The following is a 21,057-nucleotide window of genomic DNA, read 5'->3' as shown; positions in this document are numbered from 1 at the left end:
CCACACAAAGATTTTTCCTGTTAAATATAAGAGAAAATGAAAAAAAAATTGAAACTTTGTTTAATGACAGATTAATTTTTTAATTATTAGTTAATCGCAGCTTCTGGTCGCTTTACAATCGACAAGGGAATTGACTGGAGTGTTGTCTGCATCCCAAGTTGCTCAGGGTTCAAATCAATCTAAAGGTAAGGAAATGGGTCATTGCAAAAACACAAAAGTGTGTCAATAAGTGTAGAATTACTGAAAAAGAATCTAAAGATTATTCTTTTCTCAGCTTTGGCTAAGGTCAGGAAAGTGGACATTAATGAAACAAAAAGGATTTTTTAATGGAGTCAGTCTTGTCTACTACTAAAACAACTCAGTTCTGTGGCATGTGTTTCATTTGAACCTCTGCCAAGGACAGTTAGTGGCTTTCTACAGTGCTTAGTTCATTTCTGCGTCCATCCTCACTTTTTCCTCCATTATAGTCTTTTGTGCTGCTGCTACAATAGAAAAAAAGCAAAACCGGCTGCAGAAAAGCCTCCTTAAAGCACTCCCCTCTGGCAGGAGGCAGCAGTCTATCAGGGCCAGAACGTCACGTCACAGAAACTTCCCCTCTGCAGTCTGCCTCATAAATAATTCAACCTTTCTTTCCATCTACCCTACATGTGTCTTAAATCTTCTACGTATGTCACAAAATTGAGATCTGTTTATGTAAGTATTTAATTTACAGTTCTGAATCTTTTTCTCTAGACCCACTTGGAGTTAGAGTTTGTTGCATTTGTATATTTGAAGCATCATAAGGTTATTGAAAACTTGTCAGGACTTTAGCAGAGGGTTTTAGTGCCAAATATTTCTCTACTGTCAATATTTCTTTCCATCAGGAATCATATACATTCTTTTCTTTTTTTATTTTAATACTTTTAATGCTAATATTGGATTCACTCTACTCTTAACCCTTGTGCTATCTTAGATGACCCCACCCTTACATTGACGTGTTCTCCCTACCATGACAAAGGTGGATAAAGGTGGAAAGATTTCATGTAATCCATGGACACCAGTGAAGATCACAAATCATTGAAGAAAAAAGGTTCAGCACACTGTCTAGTGGGTCTAGATGACCCAACTCCCAATGTTGAAGTTTTTTTGGGGGGATGCCCAGTTTGGTTTAGTCTGTTTAGTAAATTGACCTATTGAATTCTATGACTATGTTCTTTATGGTTCATGTTTATTACACAATCATCGTCATAAAGCCCATTGAGATGACTATTGTTGTAAATATTGGGCTATATTAATAAAATTAAATTGAATTGTTTTTCCCAGATTTTTCTTAATATCATTTTGAAAAATTCAAAAAAGTTATAAGGTCTGATTCTGATTAAAGCTTGTTTTGCATGTTTGTCGTCATTATTTCAGGGTTTTGCCTCTAATGACTATTTTTCATTTGACAGTGTTCATTGAAGCTGAACTAATGGCCTCTGCTCATTGATTCAACTTTTTAACTCTCAAACCGAAGAGTTTTGGCACCACCCAGTGATCATCAAACCGAAGAGTTTTGGCACCACCCAGTGATCATCAAACCGAAGAGTTTTGGCACCACCCAGTGATCACTGTTGCAGCTTTTTCTTCACACACAAGGAACTTTTGAGATTTATTGACTGGAAGCTCAAAACACCCAAAGTTGAAGGAGTCCTTTATTTATTAATTATTCTTTTTACAGTGTTAAAACATTACAGTCCAAAAGAAAAAAAATCATATAAATAAAATAAATGTCCTAAAAAAAGAAAAAATTGGGTGGGGTCTGGACCTTCATGCAGTTGTCACATATGATTGTCCAGCAATACATAGAAACCAAGCCAGCTTTCCATGCTCGACAGCCAAATTATCGACCCAGAAAGGATTAAAAAGAAAAGTCACGTTCCAACAATTTCCATGAGGATTTCTTCCCTCTCTCTATGTTGCTTCATTGCAGGAAGGATACTTTTTGTGTTGAAAATTCTCCTAGTTTTGTAGAACACCCTTATGTTTTTAGGATATGCTGAAACAGTTATTCTTTTCTTTTCCAGATCTTAAGAAAGCAGGTTTGTGTTTTCACTTTTGTATTCAAAAAGTGTTTTATGTCAAATTCAATGACATTGTGTCTGTGGTCTGCAAATTTTAAACTGTTATAGGTTAAGAAAATTGCCTTTAGTGTAACAGCAGGAATATAGTCGTGGCATATTACATTCATCATTGTGGTTTAATGTTCTCGTTCAAGTTCCTTAGGCAGTTGACGCAGCATTTAGCTGCCTACACATATAACCACAAGTTAAAACAACACACACAAACTTAAAACTTTCTTTTTCTTGAGTGATTGGATGAAAAATGAGCAAACACATATATTGTTTTGGATTTTTTTTTTGATTTTGCGGCTAACAAAAAGCACAACTCTTATTTCTGACATCTTCCAGTGCTAACTAAAGAACAATTCCCAAATGTCATTTCTTTTTGAAAAAGCATTCTTTGCCTACACAACTTATCAGTCTCACAGTTGTTAAGGCAAAACTGTCCCTTACTATGTGGCGTTTGTATCAACCAGTGTCTCTGCTTGCATCTCGTATTGTACAACATATTTGTGAATTCGTGCAAATCTTTTCCTTGATCTGCCAGCCAAACCCATGACAGACAGGGAAGCGTCAACGCTCCCTGTCAGGGATGTAAATCAGAGTAGTAGCAGAGTTTAAATAGACTCTCTCCGAGGAAAGCCCTCAGCACGCTACAGTTTGGAAAAGGCAAACCCAATCACACGCCACCACTATGCATGTACGAGTTCTGATGCAAAGGCAGGAAGAGGGCCACACGTGGTGGAGTTGTTTAGTCAGTCGGTGCTTCACAGCCAGTTACAAAGTCCCGTCACTCCAGTGCGTGGCCCATTCTTTTTTATGGACACTTCCTGACTTCTCGGTCTGGAACTGTGGTCGATCCTGGCGAGGAATCTTCACCGCGTGGTACTGAGGCAGTTTGTCTTTGTAGGGAGCACGTCGGAAAAAGCCACACTGGAGGAAAAGGAAGGAGAGATCAAATCCTGGTAAGAAAATTTTTCGTAAACCGCCAAAGCCAACTGACATGCGCTGTGTTTTCAGGTGAGTATTAGCACACAAATAAACCCATCAAAGTGCCATTAGGAAAAGCATTAAAAAAAGCAACAATTGATCACAGTGACAAGTTCATTCTGGCACCCGGTGTTAAGGCATTAGGTCCTGGTCAGATTTGATTTAATAATTCATAGAGATGAATTATTCTGGAGGGGTGATGACAGAATGAACAGATGTAGGTTATGGAACGGGACAACACACACACAGCAAAGCTCGGAGGCAGGACACAGCTTACAGGTGTTACAGGCACCTGCTTCATTACAAAAATGAATAAGGGGTGTTGCTACCAAAAATGATAAATAATAAAGAATAGTAGGAAGTCACAGATGTGGAGTTCACATAAGGGTTGTTGGGGTCACGTTCCCATAAAACCTGGATGATGACGTTAAATGTTCCTGGTTTTAGGGCTCCTGTGGCATTGAAATAAACAGTTTAAAAATCACTTTTTTATTTTAGGTATTGTCTTTTTTCAAGTAAAACTGGCTATTCAGAAAGGTAAAATTGACATTAGGTAAACACACAGTGCTACACTATGAAAACTAAATAAAAAAGTGAAAGTTATTGACATTTTCTCACCAGTTCAAAGTGTAATCTTTACATAGTTTGCTAAATAAATTTAAAATGCTTACCAATTTAATGTAAATATGTACTTTAATGAATTTCAAACCTGAATAATGGCAAAATAATACATTTTTACCCATACAAACTGACAAAACTGGGTGAGTCAACAGCACCATTCATATTAAACTTCCTCCCTTTTTTTGTTTTTGCTTTTAAAACGATTGAATCAATTCATCTGTTAACATGACTTTTATTCTGTTACCAGAATTTTGAATCTAAATATTTAAAATCTTTTGACATTTTACACCTTTAAAGACCCACTCTGAGGAAAATTGTGTTTTTGGTGTCTTTAACATGGTCTTGTAGCATTTTTCTGAAGCTGGAGGACTTATATAAAGATAATTAAGCTCAAAACTGCATCTCTGAGTATTTCTTTATTCAAATTGTTGTTAATCAGGAGCAGATGGAACAAAATGCTGTTTGAAAAAGCTTGTATTTGTTACATAGAAAATACACTGGGCGGTCCACAAGCTCCCTGCTCCCTGCTCCGCGGGGAAGGGGGGGTGGGGTTGCTCCATGCCAATGGGCCCACCCACAAGTTAGAGGTGAATTTCTAATGAACCTCTGCTGCTCTGTAGGAACTTTGTACTGGAGAATAATACAGGTTTTCTTAATTTGGACTAAAAACAGCATAAATATAACCAAAAGACCACTGGGAACGCTTTGAAAATAGATGAAAAGTAGAGTGAGCTTTAAAGTGTCTTTAAAGTGGGCTCTGGTGTCAGTTATGTTTATTTCATTTAAGTTTAAGAAATAGGGTCAGAATAATTTGCTCTATGTAAAAACATTGCTGAAAACAAGTTATAATTGGTTTGGTTAATAGCTGACAAGTGAAACACTAAGCAACAAATGTCCCTTATATATTTTCTTAAATTTTACAATTTGTTATTTTTAAGGATTGCATTATTTCAGAGCACTGGTTTGGTGTTTTAGCAGAAATATATTTTAGATAAATATGGCTTGTTTTAACATGGAAAAACCTAGAGGGACTGCTTGAATTTAGCTGAGGCATCAGTTCTTGGTTTGGTGTTTTGCTGCCATCATAGATGTAATCTAAGTGTGGTTCTGGTTTCATTCTGTAATGAGCACCAGAACACCAGAGTGGATCGAGCAGCACAACAACTCTGTGTGATGATTTTTACCGCTTGGAGGGAGAGGAGGAGGGGAGAGCAGGCCTGAGGGACAAAATTTTCATTTTATAGCTCAGTCGCCTGCTTCTCCACCTCCGAGGGTTGGACCCCCATATGGGCGCGGTAGTATTCCGTCTCATACTGAGGGCGCCGCTCGCTGCGCTTGAAGAACCCACACTGGGGCATCAGACCACCACAGGGAAATGGATGAAAGGAAAAAAAGAAGATGCAACAGAGAGATTTAGGTCACAGTGGAGGTGGGAGAAGACAAAAAAGATGAAGGACAACTGCAAGGGAAGAAAATAATTTCAGGCCAGCAGAGAGATGAAAAGAGGAAAAAAAAGGAAGGAAATACAAGCGGATAACAATGGAAAAGAAGTTGTATGTGTAAATTCATGTTATGGGAAAAGTTTTTGTGAAACCTGGAGAAATCAATTGACAAAAATGTGAAAATTTAACAAAAAATAATACAGAAATAGAGAAGTAAACCTGGTGTAAGACTGCACTTACCCAAGAACAAAAAGTACTTTTTTTCCTGTATTTTCTTCTCTTACTCAACTAAAGCTCTGAATGAACACCTCTATTTTTATATCACATAAGATTATCTACGAAAACAATTTCGGGATGAATGTTTATCACACTTAACCCTTAATAATAATCAATGATTATTACATATCTGTACCGTTACTGTTTACTGAAATCATAAATGAAGGTTTCTCTAAAGATAATCAATTATTACTAGACACTGAATTTTGTTACTTGAAAAGAATCTATCTGATCAGAACTGGATTAAAAAAGCTTTAAAACTATGAAATGAATTAACTCAGTAGGGGTGGGATTATATAAATTCTCTTCTTCCCACTCCTTTCAAGCAATAACTCAAGTTCTACTTGACTTTAGTTAATGATCACTGGATTTATTTAAGCAAATGTGATTGAAGCAACTTTGTTGTTTTGGTTTATTTTCTGTCTTTTTAATCTTTGAATTTCGACATTTCTGTAATGAGTTTGATAAATATGTGTACATTCTTTATTGCTTTGACTACAATGCTTGAAATAAATCAGTAAATCAAATCAATCAAATCAAATCAAAAATACTTGTTAGACAATAAACTGTCTGTATTAATATTGGATCAATCCCAATATCTTAGAAAATAAAAGTTTGGAGTCAAATCAGAAGGAAAAATCCGATTGTAAATTTGCTGTTGGCACCGCCAGTGGACGGATGACACAGCCAGCGCTGATAACAGAGGAAATGACGTCAGCATAACCTCTATCAGCTTATGTCAATCATGTTCCGGTAGCCAGTAGGCTCAAAGTCCCACCCCCAAATAAAATACGGATCTGAAAACAGAAAATTGAGGATTGAAAACAAAATGTGAGGGAAAAAAACTGTTCTAATTTTCAATATTTCCTTCATGTTTATACGACTGAGAATTGGGGCCACCATAAATGAAATGACTAAATGAATACATTTATGGGAATGAAGACATAAAATTATGAGAAAAAAGTTGTAATTTCACAAAGAAAGAGCCATGCTTTTAAGAGAATTAAGTGGATTGTGCCAGCCTCCATCCACATCACATGTCGACTAAATCCAATGATGCAGCCATTTATGGTGATGCCATGAGGATTAAGTTTATCATAGAAATCTATGCAGCATAATGCATTTGAACCTCTGCAACCATTCTGCTAACAGCATAATAAGTCTGCTCGTCAATAATCCACTCCTTGTGGATCAAAAATCTTCTTCTGGAGAGGCCCAGTTTCCTGTTAATTCTTTTCAATGTCCTTATACTTACAATAAGATGATGCTGTCCTTATTTGTGAAACAAATGCCGAATGAAGGACAATGCGTCTCTCATAATAAAACAAGATATTGCTACTTTTGTTGTTGTTTATATATTTCTTAGTAAACAAACTTTTGCCTCATAAATATATAACTTTAATTACATTAATTCCTCAACTTATAAATATTGACTCTTTTACTCATCGCTCTAATATTTCTTCCAGTAAAATTTTGACTGTTCCTTTACAACTTTATGACTTTATTCTCTTAAAACTGCAACTTTTTTTCTCGTTATTTTACAACTTTATTCTAGTTAATGTGTTTATTTTATTTATTTTTATGGTGGCCTTAATACAGCATCGTATTTTTACAATGTATACTTTCAAGTTTAAAACTGTTTTCAAATTTCCATTTTTTTTCCACGTCAATTTTTCCAATTCACAACCTGGTTTATCATTTACTTAAGCAGATCCTTATTTGACCCAATAAAAAAGTTCACAACACTGAAAATGTTACTGATGAATAGAATGTGCAATAAAATAATTTAAGTTTGTCAAACTTCTTTATCCTTTCATGTTTATCACCAATTATTAATAATATTGTTATCTAAGAAAACTGAGTTTGTTTACAAATTTGATACAGAAAGGGAACTTTCAAGATTTAAAGGCGGGAAATGAGCGTGGTTTGTGATACCTTCCACAGTATACAGACGAGGAGAGTCAGCAGGAGGATGCCGGCCAGAACAGCGATGAGGATGATCCACCAGGGGATCCAGTACTGGTCTGCAAGTCCAGACTCAGGATAGATCATCACTGGAATCTGGAGGTATGGATTGATTCAGAACATCAAAAATAATGCAGGGAGCCTTTATTCGTACTTGAATTAAGTAAATCATGTTCCACTCCAACTATATTTTTTATCAAATAAACCATTCCAGGTAGTCTTTTCATTATTATTTAAAAAATAATAATAATTATTATTATGCCATTTTCAGCTAAATCAAACAACCTGTGCCATTTCTTTTTCAATATTGTTTGTAGAGCAGCAGGAGTTCATTAGAGATGCATGTCTAAGTTGTTGGCGGGACTGCTGGCACAGAAGTATCCCATCATCCTTTTGTTTGCACTTATTCCCGTTAGCTTACAGCCCCTCACAACCTCAACCTAACATAAGCGGTGGAACAAAAGCAGCAAGCAATATCAAAGCTATTCAGCCGTACAGTTTTGATCCAGATGTCAGCTCAGACGAGGAAAGTGAAGACATTAATGGATCTACCGGTATTTGTCTATAAGTGGATCCATGAGAATGGAGCTGAGCTGGGAGACTTTGGCTCGCCCATTTCAGTTGCGTCACAACTGAGAGCTTATTTAAACTGAGGGTTTTTATCTGTTCCTGATCAATCACAATTTGTATAAAGAAATACTCAGACACACAGTTAAGCTAAAATTCTTTACTATATGTTCGCCATCATGAGAAAAAAGCTGCAATAACATGTTAAATACAGGAAAAACAACATTTTCATTGAAGTGGGTCTTTAATAAGTGATGAGTAGTACGTTTTGATTGCATTTTCATAATTGTGGTTTTGTTGTATTTAGGTGTATATTGGGATACAAATTTAGCCAAAAACGCATACATCTGCTAAATAATCAACATAATAAGACCTTTTTTTTTCTTTAAGTAAGAATGCTGTACCTGTGCAGCAGCATCCCTGAGGACCAGATGTTTGATGCTGGACTTCACAGTGATGTTGGCTCTGACCACCAGCTCCAATGCACTGACTGTTGGGTACTCCTGAAGAAGAGATAATGGTAACATGATTTCATATTTTGTGAGTAATAAGCAATTTAGATTGTTTTTCTTAAATGTAACACTTATTCTTAATAAAATCACAAAAATAAAAATAAAAGTACTTAATCTTAGGATCTTTTATAATATTTAACCTTTTAAAAATGTGCTGTTTCCTTTAACTTTTTTTTTCTTTCTTTTCTTACTTTTCTCTCTTTTTCATTGTATTAGTGTTTGTGAGAATGAACCCATGTGAAGAATAATGCACACAGAAGCAGGAAAGACCATTTTACTGTTTATCTTTTGCACCTCTATGAAACTGCTGTTCCAGAGCCTGGCGTGGATCTTGAGGACAGCCTGTCCTGTAAAGCTGTGGAGAGCACATTGGAACAGCACACAGCGAGCCGACCCCAGCAGACAATCCTGAGGAACACAAGAATATGGTGTGTAGAGCACTGAAAAGCACATGATAACAACTTAAATCAGAAAAGAAAAAAAACAGTTTACAATGTATTTGAGGTTTTTATTCCACTTTTGTTGTGCTTCTCACCAGTTTGAGGGACTTGCGTCTCTCTGAAGCTGCAACAGCCGGTGAGGGTCGTTCCGTGGAACCTTGTGTGGTCATGTGACCTTCTTCCTCTGGGTAGGAGCGCCGGGTTCTTCGATGGTCTGCACTCAGCTGGAAGACAATTGTTCAGTGAGCAATAAGAAAAGTGTTAAAAGTTCAGCTAAACTCTTTTACATGCAAACGTGTTAATAGATGTAAAGATACTTACCCAAAAGCTAAAACCACAATTTACTTTTTCAAAATGAGTGTGGAAAGATAAAGATTCCAAGTTTAAATAATTCAACATTTTCTACAAAATAACCATTTATCTCAAATATTGTTCACAAATCTGTCTAAATTTGTGAGAGTGAGCACTTCTGATTTGCTGAAAAAATCCATCCCACCTCACAGGTGTGGCATATCAAGATGCTGATGAGACAGAGATTGTGTCCGAATTCCCACCCTAACCCCTCACTACAAAAAAACTACATTGTGCAGTACTACCGGTATATAGTGCCCTGAATTGTAACAGCAAATTGGGACACCGTGCTCACTAATTTTTTTTAACAGCGGATATGACGTCATCGATTTCACGAAGTTAAAATCTAATTAATATGAGCGTTTTGAAACAATTATTTATGAGTCCACTGTCTTCTGAAGATAAGTTAATGATTTATTAAAACAATACATTTAAATACATACAAACATGATTATTGCACAGGTGTGCCTTAGACTGGCCCCAATAAAAAGCCTCTAAAACCGGCCAGTATCTGGTGTGACTACCATTTGTCATGCAGTGCAACACATCTCTTTTGCATAGATTTAATCAGGTTGTCAGTTGCGGCCTTTGAATTGTTGGTCCATTTCTTTTCAATGGCTGTGCCAAGTTGCTGGATTTTGGCAGGAACTGGAACACTCTGTCTACGCATCTACCTAAATACAAGTATGTATACCTGTTTATGCTACTCCAGAGCAACCCAAATGTGTTGAAAGGGTGCCATGTCTGGTGAGTATGCAGGCCATGCAAGAACTGGGATGCTTTCACCTTCCAAGAATTTTGTACAGATCCTTGCGACATGGAGCAGTGCATTATTAGGCTGCAACGTTAGGTGATGTTTTTGGATGTATAGCACGGCAGTGGGTCTCAGGATCTCATCACAGTATTTCTGTACATTCAAAAAAAAAAAAAAAAAAATACTATAAATGAAATCCACCTGGATTCTTCATCCATAACGTACACCTGCCCATACCATAACCGCGTGACCTTTTATTGTGGCCAGTCTAAGGCACACCTGTACATTAATCAGCATCTTGATATGGCACACCTGTGAGGTGGGATGGAAGCGCTTTTTCTCCGAGATTTAGACAGATTTGTAAAACATATATTTTGGGAGTAATTGTTGATATTTCAAATCTTTTAGTTCATCTCATGACAAATGTGAACAAAAACACAGGTGTCTCATATTTACTTTTGTATTATGATTATGTATATATATGTATAAGTATATATATTTACTTTGTTCAATGTACAATATTGAACCACTTTACAAATAAAACTGAAAATGAATAACCAGCAGGTTCCAGCAATTAAGTCCTGCACTAGAAGGAGTAAAGAAGATGTGGATGAGACCCACCTTCTGGTCTGCAGTTGGCAGAAGCTCAGCAAGTGAGGAGCTCTGGAGCTTCAGAGGGTTCAAGGCTCCTGAGGGGTAGCAGTGTTGGCCTGAGTGGCCCTCAAACGTCAGGTTGGCTGGATACAGGAGCCATTTCATATTCGTCAGCTCATATGGCCACATGATGTTGAGGAAGGCCGTACCAAAGGGTTGAAGAGCTTTTCCAGGATTTGAAACCTTTCAGAAGAATATAAAAATGGGCACATCATAAAAATGTCTAATTATTTAACTCACTGCTTGTACTTTTGCAGGACAAACAGTTTTCTCACCACAAACTGAAAGTCTACAGGGCTGCCAATGTCTTCCAGTGTGGTCATGGCACTCTCTCCCCTCACAGAGCCACTGAAGAACAGCTGATGAGGACGGGCCAGTCTAAAGTAAACAATAAAAAACTTTTTTTTTAAAGATTTAATTAGCAGCTTAAAGAAAAGACATTTCCTCTAAACCAATGAACAAAAAAGTGATGTATCAAAGTGTAAAACCAAGAAAAGTTGCATTCATCAGCACACAGTTTATGGAAAAAATGTACTCACCCACTGACAGACAGAGGGAGCTCTATGACAACTTTAGCAGTGGCAGTGATGGGGACGAGGTCAGGCTGCTCACTTAAACTGAGGACAAAACAATGATTAAAATAAATACATGTGCAGCGGGCTGAGGTGTGCAGGAAGAGGATCTGGCCTTACGTTGTCATTAGGAGATCTGCTGTAAGCTCTGTGGTGTCAAGGGTTATGTTGGATGTACTCAGGTTGATGGAGAATTTCAGCTGAGAAAGAAAACATTAAATGTTTGTAAAAAAAAAGTTTTTAGTAAAATCATGTATGAACACAGAAAAGAAAGGCTGAAGGCTGTTTGTTACCTTAGTGTCGCGTTTGACGGGGTTTCCCAGGTCACATTCGACCTGAGAACCATTCTGGTTTGCTTGGCATCTCATCTGAAGAATATCACACAAATACTGAAGAACACAGTTTTGTTTCTTTTTTAAGTGTCATCGCATTTATAGTGGACAAACCGTTGCAGGCACCCTGGAGCCGGAATATGACAGCGTGTTTGGAAGTGAAATAAGGAGTTGGGCCGCATGGGCGTCGTCGCCATCATCCTCGGGTTGATGAGGGTCGGAGGGTTTGTTGGTGACGGTGATTTCCAGAACCACCAATTGGTGGTCTGACAGTGAAAACACCTGCATGCCATCCTCATCTCTTCAAAAGAAATCAAAGAAAAAATTAAAATCATGACTACAATAAAATATAAATAGAAAAAAGCTGATTTCTCAAGTAAAATTAAGTATGACTTTATTTTAAGAGGATTTATATTCTTCGTCTTATTTCAAATATTTACTGTCATATTTTAAGGTGTATGACGTAGTATTTGGGCCAGTCTTAAAATGATGTGATAAACTTAGTAATTTTACAAAAATAACGTTGTAAAATTATGAGAGTCGAAATTTTACAAGGAAAAACCAATGGTTTTTCAAAAACAAAGTTGGTTGTGTGAGCCTCCATCCACATTGCATGCTGAATAAATGCAACAATGCAGCTTCTTATGGCGATTTCGTAATCATCATGTCATACCATATCCTATCATTACCATAACAGAAGAATCTATGTGCTATAATGCATTTGGACTTCTTCAACTATACTGCTGATGGCATAAATGGCCAGAAATCGGCTCCTTGTGGATCAAAAATCTTCTTCTGAAGAGACCCAGTTTGCTGCAAATTCTTTTCAATTTACTTATACTAACAATAATATGATGTGACTCATTAAAGGACTTAGTATTTCCTTAGGTATTTTATCTTACTATTATTTATTCTATTATGTAAAGCACTTTGAGATGCTTTTTAGCAGGAAAAGTACTATATAAATAAAGTTGACTTTGAATTTATTAGCGAAGCCAATGCAGAAGGACCACTTTCGATGCGTTCTACGTCTCTCATCCTGAAACATAGTTCTTTTTTTGTTGTTTATATTTTTCTTAGTGAGGAAGCTTTTTTCTCATAAATGAAATTATAACTTTATTATGGTAAAATATTGACTCATTTACTTATAATTCTACAAGTTTATTCTCGTAAAATTACTCGTTCACTCGTTCTCCTAAAATTATAACTTCTGATAATTTTATAACTTAATTTTCATAAATCTTTGCTTTTTTCCTAATAATATTATCACTTTTTTATTGTTAAACTAACATTTTTATTGTCATAAATCTATTTAAGTTTTTACTTAGATTTTGGGTGGCCCTTATACTTTGTCGTAAAGTTGAGATCACTAGAACCACCTGATGTGATGTGAGAATATTACCAAAGTTAAAACAAGCTTCTTCTTTTTTTATTTAAAAAGATTTGCAGATACAAAGCCTTTTTTACTAGGAAAACAGCATGAAGTATTGACAGCTAACAGAAAAACGTGCAGGTACTGACCTTGGCAGAGGGGTGAAAAGGTCAGAGTGAAGAGGTCGAGTCCCGAACTGGTACTTCAGCTGGAGATTGCTCTGACAGATTTTGTCCAAGCCGCAACCTTCACGAAGGAAGTTTACCTTTGGATTAAGACAAATGTCAATGTTTTGAAATGCTTTGATATAAATATAAAATTGGTTTAAAAATTGTTTCCTTTAAACTAAAAAGGTAAAAGAACAATCAGGTTTTTTTGAGTGTCTTTTAACCCTGCAAAGCCCATTCCATCACATAGTTTCACATTTTTGGCGAATTTAGATGTTTTCTAATCTCTTTGATGAAATCCACAAGAAAATGTTTGCAATATTGCTTTTTTTGTGCAAGATATAGATATGTATTAATTATAATTCATTGAGTGATTTGGTAACTTTTTGTTTACAAGTTTAATTTGCAAAAATATGAACATGAGCGGTGAGGAAAAAAGCAACTTATTTACCTACTGTCTCAAATTTGAGCCACACATTTTTACCATGGTGGAACTGTGTTATAAAGGATTAATTATCAACATATTTTACATTATTTCAACACAGCAAGATTTTTTTAATGAACAACAATAGATGAGTTTTCATCGCCATAAAAGTTTTGAAAATTAGCAAAACGTTTCCTGCCGAAAGGGCATTTAAGATTAATGGAAGCAGCCATTTTGAAAAGGCCTTCTACTGCCCCTAGTGGAATGACGATGAACTACGAGGTGGAAAACATGGACCAAGTTATACACAATTATTATTTAAGAAAAGTTTGGATCATGTTAATGAAATAGGGGTCTCAGAAATGTGTCGAATTTAACAAAAATGGATAAATAGTATCAAATGCTAAAATAAATACGTGTTTTAACTGTTTAAAAAGACATAATATTGGACACTGCTACGATCCACTTTATAAATACTAGATTAATTTACATACAAATTATGCAAAAACTGTTTTAACTCAAACTAAAAGGATAAGAAAATGCTGTACTATTGTCAAAGACAAGGACTTTATGGCCTCAACATGGGTATTATACTGTACCACTGAAGGATTCATACAGACCTCCAAGTTCAGTGTGTTTGATGGAGAAATGCTCAGCACAGGTGGAAGCCTTTCCAGTTTCTTAGCAGAGTGTCTGCGCGGTGGCACAGGCTTGATTGTGTGCGTTATTGTTAGTGTTATGGGACGCAGTTTGTCACCGATGTTCTCCTGCAGAAAGAAGAAAAAACTCAATCCAAGACTCATATCATAAAAAAAACAACAACATTTGTGCATTTTTTAAATGTTGCATCAATTGCGGGCGAAAACCAATATATGGATGAAAAGCAAAATGGTACTGACATGCAGCTGGAAGATGGCAGTGGTGCACACGGGGTGACGCTGCCGATGCAGTTCCACTTCCTCCCTCTGAGTGTATTCTGGCTCCAGCGAACTCCGACCCAGGAAGTTGACACGATGAGGAAGGCCCAGCTTCCTGCGCTCAGTGTCAGCTTCAAAAAGCACCTCAAGTGCTTGAAAGGAACAAAGCAGGAATCACATTAGGGCAGAGAAAGGATTTGAAATTAAAACAATGTTGAGACACTTGGAGCAATAACTTAGGAAGTTCATAGGAAATTGTTATCAAACACTTACTACTTCCTGTTTAGGAGATGCAGTAATTTAGTTACAATGATTAATGTAACTCACAAATAGCTCTGTGCTGTAAAAAGAATAATTGAAAAACATCAAAAGGTATGATAAACATTGTAGTGAGACTTACTGATATGTGGAGAGTAGTGTTGTGGATGGGCAGTGAAAGTAAAACAGCCCTTGACCTCCACACTGACAAAGGAAAGAGACAAGTTTTTTTTAAATGAGCCCACAGCCCTTACCAACCAATGACTGTATATAAGAATTGGACTGAGTGACCCCTCCCCACTCGCATTTCAAACAGGAAGTACCCGCTTGTTCTGAAAAACCAAAATCCTATAGACTTTTACAGAGAAATGAACAGCTGTTACTCGGTCATTCTATTTGTCAGAATTGCCCTTTTTGCTCTGCCTGTTTGTAGATTGTGCTTCATAATCTAATGTTCTCTGTGGTGGATAATCAATTTATAAACTGACCAATAGGAAGCTTCAATCAAAAAAAAGTCTAATCTCGCATTGAACGTTCAAAATGTTTGACAGATTCTCCTGGTCCCGCTTTCAAGTGGTAGGGTCGTGGCCTTTCAACAATCTCACTCCTGATTGGCCAGATCAGTTGCCATAGAAATGTAATTCAATTCTGACCAGGTACTTTAAATGCACATGTTCTTTGCAAGAATCCAAATTTCTCATAAATGCTTCACATTGACATTAGGTTCCCAGTTTTGGGAACAAAATGCTGATGATTTTTAATGACTAAGCTTGACTTAAAATGTCCCTTTTTGAAAATTCTTAAATCCACATGATGTTTATTTGCAAACATATTACCTTGCTTTTCTTTATCTTTTGCTGTTTATGGATTATGTTTGTATTGCTGTGTAAAGGGCTGTACACTTGTGTTTAAAGAGAGTTATGAGATGAGGTCCAACCGATTTCACTCTGAAGCTTAGAATCGGTCGTTCTTACCAGGCTCCCTCGCTCTCCTTGCAATTCTGTTGTTCCAGATCAATGTAACTAGGATCAATTGATATGTCTCTGATCACATGAATCACTGGCTGAGACCTTGGAGACAAAAAACAGACAGATGTTTAAGGGGAGGAAATAAAGACTTGTTGGTTAAAGATAAATCATGACGTTGAATTTAAAGATTTATCAGATGTGAAAAAATCTCACCTAAATAGAACAACTGAATCATTTAAAGATCCCACGGCCACATCTGGGTAGTGATTGTCATCAATGTCAAAACCTCCTGAGATGGAGTATCCAAAACATCCCACATCGAAGTCACGGCCATCCAGAACCTGAATGCGTAAATCTGTATTTTAGGGTTCCACTTTTGTGTTGCTTGACTATTCCAGCGGTATTTTTCTCTCTATATTTCCTTCCAAAAGCACTTTTGGGATTACCTGAGCAGGTTTAGTCTCAATTCCAGCATCTGAGCCTCTGTATATAAAAACTTTTCCGTTTCCATCAAATGGAGCTCCCACAGCAATATCTGTACAGAAATAAATAAGATTTATCTTCTACTATCACAGCCTTTAAAGCACAGACGAGTGTTTGCATGGCTCTATTTTCTTCTGTTAAACACTCATCTGCGCTCAACAAAAAAATGGCTCTGTTTTAAAAAAAAATTTCTGGCATTGGTATACCGTTCAGACAGAAATTAGAGGTAAAATCAGATACATTGGAACACACTTGAGCAAGATTACCGTAATTTCCGGACTAGAGCGCAGCTGATTAAAAGCCACACCCATTCCATTTTAAAGGATAAACCATTTTGTACATACAAAAGCCGCACCTGTCTATAAGCTGCATGTGCCCACGTTGAAACATGTGTTGTAATGAGGATGTGTATGTGCTGAAACCGCGCGTGTGTGTAAGAAAGAGGAGGGAGCGCGTGCAGCGCAAGAGGGAGAGAGAGCACACAGTGGAAGTGTGTTGGGGGTGCGCATTCATCCTTGATATACAGAGTGAAGGAGAACTGTAATAAAAGAAGGTTTCCCCCAGAAGAACGGTGAATGATTCTGGAGGCTCTGAGGGTCCGAACGGGGAAGTGAACCCAGAAGGAAGATCTGCCTTCAGCGGAGACGATCTTCCCTCCATTTTCCGACCACCGTCAGAAAGAAAAAAATTAATCGCAGGAAAGGTTCAACACATAACATATTTACAAAGACACACGGTACACAGAAAGAGTTTTCAAAGTTTTAATAATATACCTGAGCTTTTCTTTCCACACAGTGCCTGTGACAAGGCAGTAACACGGCAGCAATATGGTCGTAAGAGCACTAACAGGGCTGGTTAAAAAAACATACCGGTAAAAGTCACGGAGAGAGAAAGGAAAAAAAAAAGAAAAGTCACTGAGAGCACCAGTAACTTATAGGCGCACGTGCCTATGTGTAGCACGCTGCTATGCGCAGCACGCGCCTATGCGCAGAGGCAAGCTCTGTGCAGCACGTGCGCCGGAAATTTTCTTCCACAACAGTGACACAGCGTAACACAGCACTAACAGGGCTCTTTTGAAAAACATAAACGTAAAAGTCACTGACAGCTTTCTTCATCTTCCTCCTGTGCACTGAAACAATGGAAGTGTTCCTCCTCAGTGTCGGATTGGAATAGCTTCAGACATTCTTCGCCACACACTCTCTCCGTCTCTCCTTCATTGTTGCTGTCAGTGTCACTCTCATCCTGAGGCAATTCTCTCCTGAACTTGCGCAATCTTCTCCGTCACGCAGCCGTTGGTGATGGTGGATTTTTTCACACTGCTTTTAACGATTGCTTGTAACTTGAAAGCTGCGTCATATGCATTTCTTCCTGGATTTTCCATGATGAGGGTCTGTTTGTTCTATTCATTCACAAGCAGGAATTTACATTAAACTTGTGTCTTCCTCGACACATATACCGTATTCCCCCTGTTTCACTCTTACCCGTTCTGCGTGAGCATCCCTAGCGGCCGTTAGACAAAATGCATTAAAAAAAAGAAAAAAAAGCATAAATTAGCCGCATCATCAAATAAGCCGCAGGGTTGAAAGCGTGTGACAAAAGTAGCGGCTTCTAATCCAGAAATAACGGTAACTCATTAGTCCCCTTCCACCCCACTATTTGTGGCTCTTTGGCTTTGAAGAAAAATAAAGTTTTTAGTTTTAAAAAGTAACCGTAAAGTAAAAAGTAAGTAATAAAGTAAAAAGTAGTTAAGTAAACTAAGTCAAACTTTAACAAAGTCATTGACAAGCAGTTGAAGGACAGGACTTGTCACTCTTCAAGGCTCCTGACTACAGTCCCTATAATGCTCAAATAGTCCATCGTACTGAATGTACTGAATGCGCTTCATCTCCCAGTAACCCATGCATGCAGTTTCTGGATGCCACACACCTGACTCCATGCACTCAATCAATCACAGTCACTGCACTGAGCCTCACTCAGCGTGAAGTATTGTTTTTGCCACACTGCCTTTGTTACCAAGCGTTATATTTGGACCTGATCTTCTGTCTCCTAACCCTGTATATCACTGCGTTTGACTGCCTGCCGTCTGCCCAGACTCGCCAGGATCCTGACTACCCTGTCTCTCCTCTGAAGATCTTAAGTTTGTTATGGACCCCGGCCTGTCTGACCCTGATTTATAGGGATGGGAGTAGAAACCCCATGAAGCTTTCACAGGGTCCATGTAATTGCGCCTAGAAAAATGAAACAACCATTTGGGGCTCTGAAACCACACAGAACAGCGGCATCTGGTGGTGGACTGGAGGTATATCAACTGCTTCAACTAAGCCCCTTGTCCTTGTAACACTTCAATGTGGAAATTATAGTTAAAAAAAAGTCTAAGTAAAACAACACAATGTTGTTAAAAATAATAAATTTAAAAAAACTAAAACAAAATGTGTGGCGGTTTCTGTGAAAAGTGCTTTTTCACACTGCAAAAACATAAATCACATGAAGAAAATAAACACAAGGCAAAATTGTAAAATACTGGTCTCAAACTCATGACCCCTAGATGCAAACGCCAAGAATTTGTAATGTGACTATTTTTACCTTCATCATAGATTTATAAAACTACTTTACTTATAAATAACGTTAATAGTGTATTACCTTATTAGGAGAAAACCAAGTTGAATTGATCCCAAGCCACAGGACATTTTTTAACAGGAGCAATGAACTGAAACAACAGAACTGGTCGGGAAATGTTGTTTGGGATTCATTTGTGTTTAATGAGAATAGCGTGCCCAATTGTTTAAACCCAAGTGACGTCTGAGCCCCCAAAACATTGTGCCGAACCGCTCTGCTTCACGAAGGTGAAACAAGCCCCGAAGCATCCGTGTCAAATGGGCCATACCTACTGATTTAGCTCTGTGGACTTTTAGCTGAGTTAGTAAACCTGCCGCAAATGGATCCAGCCATCCGCCTGTTCTTGTGATAAAGCCCAACCAGAGTTCCTACTTAAGTTGCAGTGAATTATAAGGTTGATTTTCTATTTTGAAAAAATTCAAGAATTTTAGGTGTGCCTTGTGGTTTGAAAAATACAATAAGGGTTACTTAATTAGTTCTGGTTCAAGTTTTTTTTTAGTCAAATCTATGAATTTCTGGCTAAAATCCCCCACAAGTGGTGAAATAAAGTTGTTTTAATTATTACTGCTGGCATAACACTACCTACTACTAATTTGCTACAATGAGATGACACTATGTGACAAAGGGTTTCTTATTTTGAAAGGAAGTCGTGTAAACCTCTGTCAAAAGTTTTAAACTATTACCGTACATATTTTATTTAAAAAAAAACGCTATTTTGTCTTCATGTTTTATTCATGCCAAAAAACACACAATCATTTCAATAACATAAATATAAATCTGTATTAAATGGGTGAAGTAAGACTCTGTGGCTCCTACTGGGTTGTTGTCAATAAGAAATCGACCCGAATGACTCTGTAAGTGTTGAAGGTTGTAGAGCCCTCATTTAATTGGATAATCGTGTAAAAGCATTAGTCTCACCGCCATATCCATCCTGGTCCAGGTCTCCCACGTTGCATACTGTCATTCCAAACATGGAATCGTAGGTGCCATTGAGACGAATGGGGCGAGCCTGATCATCCCAGTGGCCAAAAGGGTTCAGATACACATACACAGCTCCACCGATCTCCGCCTTACGGTCAAAAAAGTTTGGAGCTCCAACAATCAGGTCTGTCCAGCTGAACATCATATTTCAAGAGAGAACTGGTTTTAAAAAAAACTTTTACCAATTTCAAAAAGAGTACAAATGCATTTAAGAACACAAAAGGTCAGGAAGTGTTTTAATAATCATGATCCTGAATATTCATCAGGTTATGTCCAAGGTTAACCTCTTCTTTTAATGCCCACCCTATTGAGAAAACTGAGACAACAGTGGATGTGATTGGGCTTTATGACTGCCTTGATCTATTTTACCATCTTGCACCTTCTACTCCACCTTAAAACATTTCTAAGGACTAACTTTTAAGAAATTAATGTTTGAGTTTCCACAACTGAAATAGATTTGTGATGTGGCTCTCCTACCCGTCTTTGTTGAGATCTGTGGTGGCCACAGAGTACCCGAAGGAGGACGCCAGCTCCTCACCCCAGAAGATGTGCTGTGGCACCAGCCGGTGAACATTGTCTTTCTTTAGCAGCACCACAGCCCCTGTGTGATTGGCCCGAGGTGCTCCGGCCACAAAGGTCAGCTCCCCGAGGCTCATCAGGTCCATCGCTGAGTCAACTGAGAAGCCTAGCAGAGGCAGGAAGGAAGGAGCAAAAGGGGAGGGGTGTTAGTATTGACCATGGGGTTTAGGGGCTCATGTCCTTTCACTGTGCAATCTTTGAGTAATGAAATGTGTGCCTTGAGTGACTATTGATCTTATGCCACTGTTGTGATTAGCGTAAATGCCTGGTGTGCTGTATTTGCAGAGGGCGGTGTCGGTAGGAGAAGATGTGTGGGTCTTCCTTTAGTCTTTCATGAGATTCATGATACTGCAGCTCTGAATCAGTTTCTTTTGGTGGAGGCAGTTTGTAAACACAGCAGAGGAGCATTAATCTGATTGATGCTCAGGGCAGCTCCATCACAGGGTGTGCTTTAAAAAAAAGCCCATTTTATTTTGTGTTTATGTGTGATGGACTCTTGAAATGTGTTTGCGTGAGCGGAGGAGTTGAGGAACATTTTCATTTATGTTGATAGTGAGCCAAACAACTCTAGCAGAGCAATAAAAAGCGGGAAATTATAAGCCTCATGCATTTGCATCTTTAATCCTAAAAGCAGGCAGAGGATTTGAAAAAAGGGGAGAAGCATTCATCAGGAGACACGCATGTGTTAGTCAGCAGTAAACATGCAGAGGGAGACAAAACAGAAGCAAACAAGAG

At 37.8% G+C, this 21,057-nt stretch overlaps 1 protein-coding gene across 4 annotated transcripts in view; it reads right to left on the bottom strand.

The window, feature by feature from the left end:
* Positions 1 to 1,655: 1,655 nt before the first annotated feature.
* Positions 1,656 to 21,057, bottom strand: part of itga7 (integrin, alpha 7) — a 51,181-nt gene continuing 31,779 nt past the window's right edge. For 2 of the 4 annotated variants that reach the window (XR_908788.4, XR_013655952.1), the window contains exons 6-26: positions 20,221 to 20,428; positions 19,681 to 19,877; positions 16,110 to 16,198; positions 15,877 to 16,004; positions 15,670 to 15,765; positions 14,838 to 14,899; positions 14,420 to 14,589; positions 14,141 to 14,287; positions 13,079 to 13,194; positions 11,672 to 11,858; positions 11,519 to 11,593; positions 11,346 to 11,425; positions 11,193 to 11,270; positions 10,929 to 11,031; positions 10,621 to 10,836; positions 8,990 to 9,118; positions 8,749 to 8,862; positions 8,347 to 8,445; positions 7,346 to 7,471; positions 4,877 to 5,041; positions 1,656 to 3,014 (exon numbers count right to left, since the gene is read on the bottom strand). Coding sequence is in view for 2 of the 4 variants with exons in the window: in XM_078947084.1 (XP_078803210.1) it covers positions 2,859 to 3,014; positions 7,346 to 7,471; positions 8,347 to 8,445; positions 8,749 to 8,862; positions 8,990 to 9,118; positions 10,621 to 10,836; positions 10,929 to 11,031; positions 11,193 to 11,270; positions 11,346 to 11,425; positions 11,519 to 11,593; positions 11,672 to 11,858; positions 13,079 to 13,194; positions 14,141 to 14,287; positions 14,420 to 14,589; positions 14,838 to 14,899; positions 15,670 to 15,765; positions 15,877 to 16,004; positions 16,110 to 16,198; positions 19,681 to 19,877; positions 20,221 to 20,428 (2,576 nt within the window). In the remaining 2 variants the exon portion in view is untranslated. The remainder of the gene's footprint in view (positions 3,015 to 4,876; positions 5,042 to 7,345; positions 7,472 to 8,346; positions 8,446 to 8,748; positions 8,863 to 8,989; positions 9,119 to 10,620; positions 10,837 to 10,928; positions 11,032 to 11,192; positions 11,271 to 11,345; positions 11,426 to 11,518; positions 11,594 to 11,671; positions 11,859 to 13,078; positions 13,195 to 14,140; positions 14,288 to 14,419; positions 14,590 to 14,837; positions 14,900 to 15,669; positions 15,766 to 15,876; positions 16,005 to 16,109; positions 16,199 to 19,680; positions 19,878 to 20,220; positions 20,429 to 21,057) is intronic. The other 2 variants (XM_078947084.1, XM_011474858.4) reach the window with 1 other exon arrangement.

Source organism: Oryzias latipes, chromosome 5 (assembly GCF_053564925.1).
Source record: "Oryzias latipes strain Hd-rR chromosome 5, Olatipes_Hd-rR_3.1".
Classification (NCBI taxonomy): domain Eukaryota; kingdom Metazoa; phylum Chordata; class Actinopteri; order Beloniformes; family Adrianichthyidae; genus Oryzias; species Oryzias latipes.
Note: the sequence above shows the minus strand (reverse complement) of the source record. Positions and strands in the feature narration are given on the sequence as shown.